The 15,329-nt window shown below is 31.9% G+C and overlaps 1 protein-coding gene and 1 long non-coding RNA gene across 2 annotated transcripts; both read left to right on the forward strand.

Annotated features, from left to right (window-relative positions):
• Positions 1 to 8,534: 8,534 nt before the first annotated feature.
• On the forward strand, positions 8,535 to 9,517 carry LOC108488626 (uncharacterized). The gene is made up of 2 exons (XR_001871786.2): positions 8,535 to 8,907; positions 9,212 to 9,517. It is a non-coding gene; the product is annotated as an uncharacterized LOC108488626 (long non-coding RNA).
• Positions 9,518 to 12,152: 2,635 nt separating this feature from the next.
• Positions 12,153 to 14,466, forward strand: LOC108488408 (glutamate decarboxylase 4-like). The gene is made up of 6 exons (XM_017792689.2): positions 12,153 to 12,366; positions 12,456 to 12,660; positions 12,755 to 13,170; positions 13,271 to 13,524; positions 13,614 to 13,666; positions 13,771 to 14,466. The coding sequence occupies exons 1-6, from the start codon at positions 12,281 to 12,283 to the stop codon at positions 14,254 to 14,256; spliced, it is 1,500 nt and encodes a 499-aa protein (XP_017648178.1). The 5' UTR covers positions 12,153 to 12,280; the 3' UTR covers positions 14,257 to 14,466.
• Positions 14,467 to 15,329: the final 863 nt, after the last annotated feature.

Below are 15,329 nucleotides of genomic sequence, written 5' to 3' on the forward strand. Positions count from 1 at the left end.
AATCCAAGCAAGACACTTTTGAGCATAATGCAAAACCACAATGAAAAAATTGCACTAAAACAATTCATGTAACACACCTAACCCATATCCGTTGCCGGAACAGGGTTACAGAGCATTATTGGAGTTTACGAAACAAATACAGTTAATTCATGTTACTTACTATTCATACCCAAATTCTAATCTATTCAATCATAATGTCCCTTATATGGGCTCTCAAGACCCAATTTATGCATTAGAAACAAGTTGGGACTAGATCAGGAACTCAGAGAATTTTTGCGAAATTTCAAAATTTTTCACGAAATTTCAAAATTTTTCTTAGGTATAAGGGACACACCCCCATGTGGCTCACACGGCCAAGTGGCACGCTCGTGTCTCAGGCCGTGTGGGCATTCGATTTGAGGCACATGGCCGTGTCCCAGGTCATGTTCATACCCTTGTAACTCTCTGACTTGGGTTACACGACCAGCCACACGCCCGTGTGCTAGGCCATGTGAACAATTTAATTTTCAAAAATTAGGTGCAGGGGACACACGGTCAAACCAGACACCCATGCACATGGCCATGTGTCACACACGGCTGAGACACACACCTGTGTCTTTGCCCGTATATACGAAAAATAGGCCATTTACAGGCCACTTTTCTCACCCAATTTTCTTTTCACCTACAACATCAGCCAAACACAGTCACAAGCCAATTCATAACCCTCAAATCAATGTCAATAACAAGTTTTATGCATGACATATTATCTCATATGTGCATGTTTTTAAACTTACCAAAAACGCATTTATGCTTATAAGCTTACTTTATCAATTATGCTAATTCAAAACCATTCATCAATTGGTTTATATACTTCCCATCATATCACCATTTTATCACACATCAAATTTAATAAGGCCTTATATAATTACATCAAAATATGCCTTACACTAGTCATTTCAATGGCTAGTTACAACCAAAATATTTCATCATTATGCCTAACTTAGCTTATACATGCCATTATACCAAAAGTTAGCTTGCTTTATATACCGAGAAGTCTGATGGATAGTGTGATGTGTCTCTGACCAAGTTCCAACCTTCACAAGTTTCCAAGTACTATAAAACAGAGGAAAGAAAAACTAAATAAACATTAAATGCTTAGTAAGTTCATATAACAGAATTTAAGTTCATATAACAGAATTTAACTTACCATTCATATTCATTTAAAATAACATAGATAATACATCCAATTCAATGTAATAAATAACCTAAACACACAAACATCCTCATCAAACATGTTAGTTACATAGTTCATATTAATTGTTAGTTACATAATTCATATTAATACCAAGAAATATAGATGAGCTCATCAATGTCTTATTTCCACATACATATGTTTATCATTTCAAGTTTCCAAGGAACATGTACATATCATAATTATGCATAACAAGTATTCTCATAGTATTTCATCTTGAATTCCTATTATCCTTTACCAGAACATTACCCGTTGAATCATTTAAAATATCAATGGATACATGGGCAATACACACAAAATGTACATTACGATAAATCTATCAACTCATATTTGGGAGTGCTTATAAAAACACATAAACATGAAGCTTATCCGGGCTAAAACAAAAAGATCATAAGAGCTATATTCAGGAAGCTCAAGCGAGCCAATAACGGGTAGCTCTGAAGAGCTATTTGTCGGGGACCTCTGGATAGCCATATATTGGGACGTTCAAGTGAGCCATATTAGGAAGCTCACAAAGAGCAATTAACAAAAAGCTCATGAAGAGCCTATGATCAGGAAGCTCATAAGAGCTAAGGTGTATCCACAACACATGTAGGATTACAACTTATCAGGATGCTTTGAAGAGCTATAATGGGAAGCTCGCAAGAACCATATAACGGGAAGCTCACAAGAGCTAATAACGGGACACTCTTTCGAGCTATGGTGTGTCTGCAACATATGCAAGACCACAACCAATATGGGAGCCCTATACCCAATCGATTTTCATGTATTCATACAGGTTTTCATATTTATCAAACATTATCGAATTTATAATTAATTTCATAACATATCAATTATACAATTTATATATACAACATTTCATTCAAGCACGTAAATTTATACAATTTAGTTACACGAACTTACCTCGACACTTGTTTGTATACGAGAATCTACTAATCTGATACTTTTTGTTTTCCTTGATCCAATTCCGTACTAGGTCTATCCGGATCTATACGAGTAAATTTAACTCAATTTAATGAAATTCATATTCAATTCAATCAAATTCACATTTTAGGCAAAAGTACCATTTTGCCTCTATACATTTAATTAATTCAAATTTCTTCCCTAGGCTCGGAAAATGAAATTCATGCAATTTAATCATTATTCCAAGCCTAGCCAAATTTTTCATATAACAATAATAGTCCATGTATTTCACAAAAAAATCAGAAATTTTTCATAAATTTTACATTTTTCAATTTAGTCCCTAAATCACAATTTCATGAAAATTTCCTTTTACAAAAGTTGCTTATCTATCAACAACATTTTATTTTCTACTATAAATTTCAAAATTTCAGCATACTCATCCATGGAAAAATTTTAATATTTTGATAACTTTACAAATTGATCCCCAAAATAGATAGGTTAGGTTTTTACGATCTCAGAAATGTAAAAATTACTAAAAACGAGACATGATTACTTACCCAATTAAGTTTGCTTGAAGTTCTCTCTCTTAGCTAGAGTTTCCATAGAAAATTTTGGGGAAAATGATGATATAAAATAATATTTTATCTTTTAATTTAATTATCATATTTTATTTTCCCACTTTCCAATTTAGTCATTTTCTCTTCTTAAATTTCCATGGATGAATCATCATAAATATCTACTAACTTCTCTTAATGGTCTATTTTCCTTATAAGGACCTCAAAAGTTGAATTCTATTGTTATTTAATCCCTCTAGCTACTAGAATTCAACTTTTGCATTTCATGCAATTTAGTTCTTACTAACAATTAAACATGAAATCGGTAAAATTTTCTTATTGAAATTTTCATACGTCTTTCCTATCATAATACAAACCATGCAATAATATTAAAACAAATTTTCTTTCTGACTTGAATTTGTGGTCCCAAAACCACTATTTCTATTTCACTGAAAACGGACTGTTACAATTCAAAACTTACCCTCGACAATGGTAGCCTCCAAAATTCACTACTCAACGGAAGGGTTTCAAATTTCTTGGACAACACCTATTGAAACGACAAAACAGAATCAGTTCAAAAACACCCACAGAAATTAAAGCATTAGACAACACCTTCCTCAACCCACAGCTTAATCTTACTTACGAACCACGAGAAGGAACCAACAATTTGCAAAATAGAAACAAGACCGGAATTGGAAAAGAAAAGAAAAAGGTTTACAGTGAAGTGGAGGAGAAAATGTTAGAAGGAAATAAGAAAAGAAAATAAAAATTAAAAAATAACCATTTGATTATTTTGGCAAAAACTATCCTATAATCTCTTTAACTTCCCACTAATCCATTGAACCTCTAACAGACGACCAGAACAAAAATTATCACCCATGCTCATGCAAGGATTCAAACACAAGACCTCCAATAAGCTAACTCCTTACCATTCGAACCAGTAGGCTCATTCTAATGTACAAACAATATAATATGAGCCCACCTAACAGGGATAAGGCTTGGATAAAAAATAAAAAAAATTTCCAAATATGGGACTTGAACCCAAGACCTCATACACACATCTAGAACACTTAACAACTGGAGCAGATACACATTTGTGTCAGATTTCACAAAAACAGACTTAAGTTATTTAGGGTGTTACACGCCTTGTTCCCCAAGTTGTAAGCAACCCTAAATCTAGTGAACTCCTTGGTCGAGGATTTGACCACCATTTTAATCTGAGTGTTCGTGTCCAGTTCAATCCCATTGTCTTTCGCTTCCGCAAAAAATCTCATAAGCCTAAGTATATGTTCTTTGACTAGAGTGCCAGGTTTTTGTTGGGAGTTTATCAAATTTGAAATAGTGGATTGTCTAGTTAATACGACTTACCTTCCGAGCAAATCCTCCAAATTTTCCATGATCTCTTTAGCAGTACGAAAATTCTCATGTTTCTTTTGCAGCACACTACTCATGCTCGCTAAAATATAGCATTGAGCAATCGAGTTTGAATCTCTCCAGCAATTTCTTGCTTTAGGTTGAGCTTTAGGCGAGCGGGGTTCGTCAATGACGAATTTGTGTTTCTCACAGCTGAGAACGATTAATAGATTATGTTTTCATTCTCAAAAGTTATCCCCATTTAATTTATTCTTAGTAAGAATGCTAATAAGAGGAGTAAGAGACAGTTGAACTGAAAAATAATAAAGATTCACTAATTACTATAATTATATTAAGCAAATATTTTCATTTTAGTAACATATCAAAAATGCAGTATGATGCATGTGTCTTTATTATAACATTGAATTTTTTTTCGTTGCTACGATCATTCTCACACCCATCAATCATGTCGCTTTGCGGTCCCATAATTAACTAGCAAGAACATGGATTTCATCCAATCAGTTCGTGAATCTTTATTCTCAAGACAACATATGTATTTTCGTATTACCACACTTCTTATCTTTAATCGATTAATTGTGGATCATCTCATACATTTATATCATGATTATAATATACCATAATATAAAGATTATAAACAATTATAAAACAAATATATAAAGAGATGGGTAATTAAAATAAAACTATCAGCTAAGGTTTCCATGGTTTTATTTCTAGAGAATAAATTAAAAACATGATGTAGAGTCTTAAGTGGAGTTTGTTAAAAACAATCCTCGTAACATGAAAACTCATGTGACTCCTTACAATGTTTGTGAGCTCTTCCTCGGTTGGGTCAATAGTGTGGTTCTTGTAGAGGCTGCCTCATCAGCGCATGTAGGTGTACCATCTAGAGAAAATAGTTTAGGTAAATCCAATATTGATTCACTTGTTTTTTCTAGTGGCTTGTTGGGTATCCTCACTCGTATTCTATTATCATATTTGATTAAACAATGAAGAAGATTGAAAGTATATGTGAAGGAAATAACCAAAGATGTCAACATGAAGGGTGAGTCACTAACATCAATCATTAATATTTTATAATTTCAAAATTTATTCATTGATTGGATCTCAGAAGCTTTTCCCGTGATCAACTAATCATATAGATATGACACCATGCATCTTGGTCAATGTTGTTTTTGTTGGAAAATTGTTTAGAAAACATGTTAAAGTTGTCCCTATGAAATAGAATTTTTATAAAATGGACTTTATCGTGATATCTAAAGTAATAAATTTGTTCAAATATCTATGTTTCGAGTCATAAAGAGATGTGTTCAAATCACAGAAGGCTCTGGGGATGTCCTTAAAGTTTTTGACCAACTTGAATTGAAATCTAAAGTCTTCAAGATTTCAACCAATTGATTTTCTCTGCTATTTTCGAACTTTGGCATGCTTAGAGAATGGGCTATGACTCAAAGAACCAAGCATAGAATAAAACTATGATACTCTCAAGGAGTAAAAGTTGAAATCCTTTATGTGATTCCAAAATTAAAAATTCAACTTCTAAATTTGAATTATGATCACCAAATCATTGCAATTATAATTCCTTCAAAACAAGAACCAAACTCAAGAAAAATAGAATTTATTTGAGTATGAAAAAATTACTCATAATCTTTCACTAAATTTTGATAAATATTTCCTAGTATATTGATTCATATAATTTTTTTCGCTACTATGAAATATTTATAGAGAGATATTTGCAAGAATTTAATCATCATTCAAAGTATATTAATTAATTAAATTGGAAGAGTTCAAGTCCAATTAGGACTTTCTATGCTACATGGCTAGTGGCTCCAAGGAGGTAATTCTTCTACATTCTATGGCACACATGTCTTAGTGGGCTAGTTGGACCGATCCAATCTTGTGAACTTCTCTTTCTTAATTTTAAAAACAAAATTTCATATATTTAATCAACTCAATAGTTAAATAGTTTTCCAAAATTAATTAATTCTAATTAAATAATTTACACAAATCAATTCTAATTTCATTTACAGTATTAAAATTTATGTAAAAACTTATTTAATTATCTTAATAAAACTAAATTACAATGACTATATTAATTAATTTTCATTTTTAACTCAATTATTTAATTATTCTTCGAATTAAATAATAATCCAACCAAATCACCCCTAAAACATAAATTAAACTATGAAAGCATGAGATGATGAGGCCTTCCTTACCTCTCTTTTTCTTATTCGAAAGACCTAAAAAGACCCCTCAAAACATCATCCCTTGTCTTTCAGTTTTTGGTCCTCTACAATGGGTAATTTAACATTTAAGAATCTTTGCTTCAGAAAAAAGGGAACATTTAAGAATTTCAATGGCTCAATTTAGCTATTTGAACAACAAAATCTCATGAATTTAACTATGGAACTCACGGCTAGGGAAGTTCCTCTATTTTCTCGTTTTCTTTCTTTCTTTGCCGACCAAGGGACGAATATAATGCTAAGAATGTTCCAAAATTTTGCCCTACTTTACTTGATGGAAATCTATGTCTTTCCACTATTTATGATCCGACGATGGGGGATTAAGAAGGCTTAAACAAATGATGTTGAATGGCTAGTGTCGTAACCATTTTTTTGAAAAAACGGGAATCGACTTGATTTTGAAAATGAAAACGAATAGAGGAGTCGCCACCAATCCTTTTTGATGAGGTGTGATCGGGTCACCTCAAATTAATCATTTTAATAAAAGTTAAGATTTACTAAAATGATAATTTTTGGTCTACGAAAATCAAAAAATAAGTTCGGGAGTCGGTTACGCACGAGGAAGGATTAGCACCCTCGATACGCCCAAAACTTGGTACCTAGTTGATTAATTGTTGTCTTAGTGTCGAAAATTGAAAACTTAAAATACTTTAAAATACGATCCCTCTCTTTGTAAAAAACTCGAATATTAAAGACCTTCTCGTCTCAAAGTGATAAAATGTTACATCCAGTAAGTTAGGACATGACATCTCGAGCTTTTGAGAGTGAGTTTGCCTTTTATGTAAAATTTGTGTATTTTAACTCCTTTTAAAAGGATATTTGATTATTTAGGGTAAACGAGGAAAATTGAAACCCAATAAGTTAGGGCACGATCTCTCAAACTTCCAAATACCGAATATTACCTTTATTTACAAAAATCTTATCTCGAGGTAACAAGATGTCATATCCAGTAAGTTAGGACACGGCATCTCGAACTTTGAGAATGAGCTTGCCTTTATTTAAAATTCATGTATTATGACAAAAATTCGTGAATAAATAAACGATGCAAAATAATGAGGTGATTAATAAAATGAAAATATTATAATATAATATTAGGATATTAGAGTAATTATAAATAACATTTACAGTGAATGAAAAGGATAAAAATGTATTAATACCATAATAAAATAATATATATAACAAAAAATGACAATATGTACAAAAAAGACATATGTATACCAAGACATAATAATGTTAAAGTAAAATAATAAGTAACAATAGTGAAAATAATAAGTATAATAATAAATATAATAATATATAATACTATATATATAAAAGTATATATATATACACATATGATAAAATATAAAAGGGTAAAATAGATATAATAATAATATGTACATAATATGGTATTTAAAATATATATATAATATAGTAGTTAAAAATGTATACATAATATATATATATATATTAGGAATAATAATAATAGTAAAAACAATCATTAATAATGTTACATAAATAGATATATGGTAATAGTATATACATAATATAGTTATTAAAAAATATATACGTAAGATAATATGAAAATATATATATAAATAATATAGTATTAAATATATATACATAACATATGTAAAATACAATAAATATATATATATATATATATATATATATATATATATATATATACACGATACACATATATATTAGAAATGATAATAAAGTAAAAACAATTATTAATAATATTACACAAATATATATATTCAAAATAAATATATGATAATATTAAAATTATATACATAATATATACATAATATATGAAAATATATATATATATATACATAAAAGAAATCACTAACTAAACAATATAGGATAAAAACTACAGCAAAAATAAAATAAAATAAAAATATATGCATAAATAAATAACTAATTAAATCCTAAAGAATATAAATCACAAATTAAACTTGATTGAAATAAAACAAAATTGAAAGGATAATTTTTAAATAAAACAAACTATTAAAAACTGAGCCAAGGATCAAAATACAAATGCACATAAATAATTGAGGATCGAAACCGAAAATATACCAAATCGCACAACGCTGCGTTTAGACGTGGATTAATTTGCAATAACGTGAAAATTTCAGGGACGAATTAAAAAGACAAAGGAAAGCATAGATGGCCTAATTGAATGACCACGCAAAAGGGAGGGATCAAACGTGCACATATCCCTTTTAGGGAAGAAAACACGCGGGTCCTGTTATCAATTGGATCGGGTCGCGGGTCTAGCACCAAACGGTGCCGTTTTTGCGTTGAAAGCATCCTCCCAATACGGTGCCGTTTTATGCACCTATTTAAGCCACCTTTTTTAAAAAAAAAATCATCACTTCCGCCAAATTTCTAAAAAATGTAGAAGCTCTTTTGTTTTTCTCCGCTGGGGTCTTAAGTCCGGCCACAGGGGACCGTCGCAGTCCATCGCCGGTGGCCGGAGGTACGAAGATGGCGCCTATTCGACCCCTTTTGCTCCCCTCGTTCCAAATCTGAGCCTCAAACAACAAAAAGACCCACAACCGTTGCGAAAAACCGAGAAAACCATTCGGTTTCCATCTTTCCGATCGCCCAAAAAAAGGTAAAAATATTATATCTATACAACTATCTATTTATGTACACTATATTCGGTATGTAAAGCACAAAGATCTACCTTTTTAATCAATCCTTTTGCTGGCTTTATTCTCTTATATTGTATTCGTTTTTGAATATTGAAAATCCCTCTTTTTTTGCAAATACAATCGAGTCCCCTCTCGTTTGATTTCCTTTTCGACTTTATAGTCGGTTACAAAAGAAATATTTTTTTTGATCTCTGCTATTGCTTGCTGCTTCTGCTTTGTTTTGCTTCTCTTTTGCGTGCTTTCTGCTCTCTGTTTGTTTTGCAGATGATGGGATGATGGGACGGAGGCAGTGCAAGTGGAGGCAAGTGGCCCTAGGGTTTGCTGCTTCTTTTTTTTTTTGTTTGGGCTTGTTTGTAATCGGGTCTGGGTCTTTGGGGTTAGTTTTGGGCTTGGGTATATTAGGCTGATTTAGGCCCGGTCAAATTTGGACCGGTACAGCTAGGATTGAGCTTCTACACTAATCTAATTACTATGGATTAATTACCACCATAATCCTTTGCAGAATATCAACTTTGGTCCTTCACTTTACACATTAATGACAATTCATTATCTCACTTTTATTCCTTCTAACTCAATCTCTTTTCAATTTAAATCATACCTTAATTTGACGTTTGGTATTTAAATTCGTCTGAATTGATCCAACAGTATCATACTAATAACACGATGCATATTCTAAAAAATTTAATTATTTATGTCTAGAGACTTTGCGACTTACAACACTGAAAACTTTGAGCGCAATATAAAAAAATATTTAGACCTTATCACTCATAGATATTAAAGTTAGGCAAAATATTGTAGGTCAAACTCGTATTTATAGGTGTCATAGTCTTTTAAAAAATAAATTTCTAAGTAGCTTGTTTTGGGAAATAAAAAATGGAAGGAAAATGAAAAAGCTCAAAAATCAGAATTGTTCCTAGAATTTTGGAATCCGAAAGTATACTCGTTTTGTTATATTTTAAAATATGACTTTGATTTCAATTATGTTAAACCGAAGACTTGGGACGACCTTCATTAGTTTGGTCAATATATGGAAAAGGATCCTATCTTTAATAATAAGATTCCAATCTTGCTTTTTGATAATCTCTTCCCACGAATAATGTTGTCACCTCACCCCAACATTATTCTATCGTTAATTTCTTTCCCAAAGATACATTATGGAGAGTTGGGTAGGACAAAAGTTCCTTTCCCATTGCCTTACTTAAATAGATCTGTAACTCTATTGGGTTGGCTCAGAACACAAATTCTATTTTTTTAGGTGACTTAAATTATAAACCTAAATTCCTATTTACCAAATATTAAAAATAAAAATATTTTTATATTAAATTAATGATTGAATAATAGTTCATAACGAGTGGAATCATAAACCTTGACTAATGTTTGACCCAGCAATCCAAATTAACCATGTGTAAATTGGCCTCAATTACTAACTCTATACCATAACACCAAAACTTGTTTCAACTTTTAGCTAGGACGCATAATATTGATTGTTGACTAAAAGGGTAATTATTTTTATTTATTATTAGTGGAGCAAAACAAATTAAAAATAAATTTAGAATGATGTCAAGTGATATTTTTAATTATTTTATTATTATCTTACTATACTAAAAAAAACATAAATGGAATCCTTCTAAATTCCTTTGTTGATTTTTTTTTATTTGAGTAATGATGTAGGGAAAATAACTTATAAATAAATGCTTATATTTATAAATTTCAAAATCTTGTAGGCTGATTGGGAGAGCATTCCATGTTCAATGGCCTTTGGGGTCTATTTTTTGACTTGTTCCCGGTCCACTCAAAGTTTGCCCAAAAAAGTCGTGACACCATCGATATTATTCAAGGACCTGTTTGGATGTTCATTATTTTGATTCTTTTAAATGCATATTTTAATCTAACACCCACTAATACCAACCCTCAATTTGTCCTCCTCATTTCGCCCATTTAGGAACATAATTAAGCCTTAATAATTTATCACAATAGATTTTTAATGTTGTTTTTTTTTCTAATTTTGACTAAATGATAAACGGCTACCAACAAATTTAAAAACCCTAATAACTCAATTTGGTTAATGTAAAATTTTTCATTATGGAATTGCAAGTAGAGAGTTGAGAAAATTAGGATCATATAAATGGGACAATATCATTAATTAAACTAAAGATCTTATATCTAAGCTTGTCTAAGGGTTACACTATACGTTCACAATTCAGTAATAAAGTTGAACCATATTCCCCACTTATGTGGTCTTATTCCCCAAAGGAAACATAAAACAAGAGAAAGTAAAATAAGATAAGCTGAGAAGAAATAGAAGGAAAGCAAAGGATGCTTTGATGTGGGGTTGCAAAAGCCACGGATCGTAATTAAAGTTGCGATACGCGGAAAACCGCGAGCGACCGCACTCTCTCCTTTGCGTTTCAGTGGGTGGGCTACTCCTTTCTCTAACAGACACCACCGTCTAAATTCGGAGGCCATGCCCATGGTTTGCTTTGACCTTTGCACCTATTCCTAGCCTGCCATGTGTTTTTTTTGTTACTTTTACTTTTCAAGCAAAATCTTCAAAATTAACTTTTTCCTTTTCAATTTTCAAAAGTAAATAATATACGTTTTTTGTGGTTATATTTACAATAAATATATTACTTTCAATTCAATTTTGTATATATAATTATATTTCATGTTATTATATATTGAAAAAATTTAATTAATTGTATCAATTAAATGTGGATTTGGATGGGCGGTGTATTTATTTGTGGTTAGTGTAAAAACAGTAATAGCAGTAAGATTAGATATTGTAGCGTGAGATAAAAAGTAAGCTAAACGCATCGCATCGCACCTCACTACACATCTAAACCTACTCTAATTTAACTCGACTGATATTAATTTTTTTTATTGCAAAATTTTTTTTATTCAAATGCGCTAAAGTACGATTATATTTTTATTTAAGGATATTTTGATTATTCATGCATAAATCTAAGACTACAATATATATAATACAACTCCATGTATAGAATAATTTGCAAATCTGTATTTTATTATAATAATAATAGTCTATACGTTACATAATAATAATGGTTCGAATTTGGAAAGGTGTGAAAGTGGTAGTTTGTGTTTGTTTAAAGAAAATTGACCGAATAGGGGGGCTAAGTCTTTGAACAATACCGATTCCACGCTGTTTAGATATCACTATAAATACCATTGGCCTCTAGATGTCTCCTCCACCAAGCAAACAAACAGCTTTTGCTTTAAGATTACCTTCCTTCTTCATCTCTCTCTCTCTCTCTGTTCTCTTCAAACTTCATTTCATTCATTTTTCCAGTTCCTTAATTTGGTAATACATCAATCATGGTTTTATCTAAGACAGCTTCTGAGACCGATGTCTCAATTCACTCCACTTTTGCCTCTCGCTATGTCCGCAACTCACTTCCCAGGTAATCCCATCATCTCAATCCAACTTTCAGTTCCATGGACTGGATGCATGATAAAGAGTTCATGCTAATCTGTATGGAAAATATTGCAGGTTCAAGATGCCGGAGAACTCAATACCAAAAGAGGCTGCATTTCAGATCATCAATGACGAGCTGATGCTTGATGGAAACCCAAGGTTAAACCTAGCCTCTTTTGTTACTACCTGGATGGAACCCGAATGTAATAAGCTTATAATGGATGCCATTAACAAGAACTATGTTGACATGGATGAGTATCCTGTCACCACCGAGCTCCAGGTATATATATATTTCGTTTTGCTTTTAGCAAATTTTCTTTTTATTTTGATATCCTGAAATAAGGTTTAACAGAATGTACTTTTTTTTTATGCAGAATCGTTGTGTGAACATGATAGCACACTTGTTCAACGCACCGCTTGGGGAGTCGGAGGCTGCTGTTGGAGTGGGAACAGTTGGGTCATCGGAAGCAATCATGTTGGCTGGTCTTGCTTTCAAGAGAAAGTGGCAGAACAAACGTAAGGCTGAAGGCAAACCTTATGATAAGCCCAACATCGTGACAGGAGCCAATGTTCAGGTGTGTTGGGAGAAATTCGCTCGCTACTTTGAAGTGGAGTTGAAGGAAGTGAAGCTGAGGGAAGGTTACTATGTGATGGACCCTGCCAAAGCTGTTGAATTGGTTGATGAAAACACCATCTGTGTTGCAGCTATCTTGGGTTCCACCCTCAATGGAGAATTCGAAGATGTCAAGCTTCTAAATGATCTCTTGGTGGAGAAAAATAAGGAAACTGGGTATATGTCAATTTTCCACTAACATAAAATTTCAATAATTTGATATATTATTAAGTGCTAAATTTATTAATATGTCCATCTCCACTTGTCTCTTGTACAGATGGGATACCCCAATTCATGTTGATGCAGCTAGTGGTGGATTTATTGCACCATTCTTGTACCCAGAGCTTGAATGGGACTTCAGGCTTCCTCTTGTGAAGAGTATTAATGTTAGTGGCCATAAATATGGTCTTGTTTATGCTGGAATCGGTTGGGTTATCTGGAGAAGCAAGGATGACTTGCCTGAAGAACTTATTTTCCACATTAACTACCTTGGAGCTGATCAACCCACTTTCACTCTCAATTTCTCCAAAGGTGAATCACTCGCTGATTATCCATCCCAATTTCCTTGACAATATGCATCAAAACCAACGCTAAACTTGTTTTTAATCCGTCATCTGCAGGTTCCAGCCAAGTTATTGCTCAGTACTATCAATTAATCCGATTGGGTCATGAGGTGAGAAACTAGCTATAGTTAGGGCTTTCTACTGTACAATTTTTGCTTTCACGTTTCCACGTATAGGCCTAATGTGGTGCAATGATGTTTTTATTTAACTACAGGGATACAAAAACGTGATGGAGAACTGCCATGAAAACGCTATGGTCCTTAAAGAAGGATTGGAGAAAACAGGGCGTTTCAACATCGTGTCAAAGGACGATGGGGTGCCTTTAGTGGCATTTTCTCTCAAGGACAACAAGCGGCACGACGAGTTCGAGATATCGGAGATGTTGCGCCGATACGGTTGGATTGTGCCTGCATACACCATGCCAGCAGATGCTCAGCACATCACCGTGCTTCGTGTTGTCATCAGGGAAGACTTCTCTCGAACCTTGGCTGAGCGCCTTGTGCTTGACATCCAAAAAGTGGTCCATGAGTTCGATGCCCTCCCTGCAAAGCTCAATGCCAGACTAGCCACTGAGAAACAGGAACAAGTTAAAAATGGCACTGTTAAGAAGACTGCTATTGAGACTCAGAGGGAAATCACTGCTTACTGGAAGAAATATGTCACTGAGAGGAAATCTAACAACAAAACCCAGATTTGTTAGGACTTGTTCTAACACCTATACTCAATTTTTCATCTGTTCTTCTTTTGACGTTATTTGTTTTTAGCCTTTTGTTTTTTACCCCATTATTCTTCAAGCTTCAGCATGGTGAGCAAATGAAGCATGTTATTTCGGAGTTGAACAATTAATATGTAATCGAAACAATTTCTCAATACTAAATTTGACTTCAATATAATGCTTGTGATTTAAGAAGTTTTGTAATTTTGAAACTCTGTTCCAGTAAATCACCAATCAAAGAAGTGCAGTACAATCCTGGTATTGCTAATGTAATCAAACCAGTCTTTTTTAATGGAAGTATTGTTATATGCTATTTGAATTTCAACTAATTATTTAATACAATAATATTCAAAATTTTAAATTTCTTCATATATTTAAAATATTATATTTTTACTTCATGTTTAAATATAAATATTAAAATGAATACTTCAAAAAAAAATCCAATAACATAAATAAGCATCTGTCATGTAGGACTAGTCAATGGAAGCTCATTTATTTAATAAGTCAAGAAAACGTGTCAAAGAAAAATAGAGTCAAGGAACACGAAGAAAGAAAATGGACCGAAAATAGAAGAAAATCAATTCGTCACAATGGCTCAATTAATTCTAATATATGCAAATTTAAAAGGAAAAAAGTATCATATTTATACATTAATTTTAAGTTAATGTGCAATTGCATACATGAAATTTAATTTGATACAATTATACATGTAAAACTCTAATTGTAGTTCAAATGTATACTTCAAACTTTAATTTTAATTTAATTATACACATTTAAAGAAATAAATACATCAAATTTTTTATATTGAATAAATATAATTATTTATGCATGCAATTCATAAACATAAAACGATGTTATATCAATAATTGTGTTAATAATTTACAAGAATTGGATCAAATCAAAATTTCATGTATAAAATTACAAAAATTAAAGTTTATGCATACAATTACATATTAAATCATAGATCATGTATATTTTTGAGATTTAACTCAATTTAAAATTAATACTTACATAAATTTTGTTAAAATATGTCATAAGTCCTTGTACTCTTTAAAATT

The sequence above is a fragment of the Gossypium arboreum genome, chromosome 3 (genome assembly GCF_025698485.1).
Source record: "Gossypium arboreum isolate Shixiya-1 chromosome 3, ASM2569848v2, whole genome shotgun sequence".
NCBI lineage: Eukaryota > Viridiplantae > Streptophyta > Magnoliopsida > Malvales > Malvaceae > Gossypium > Gossypium arboreum.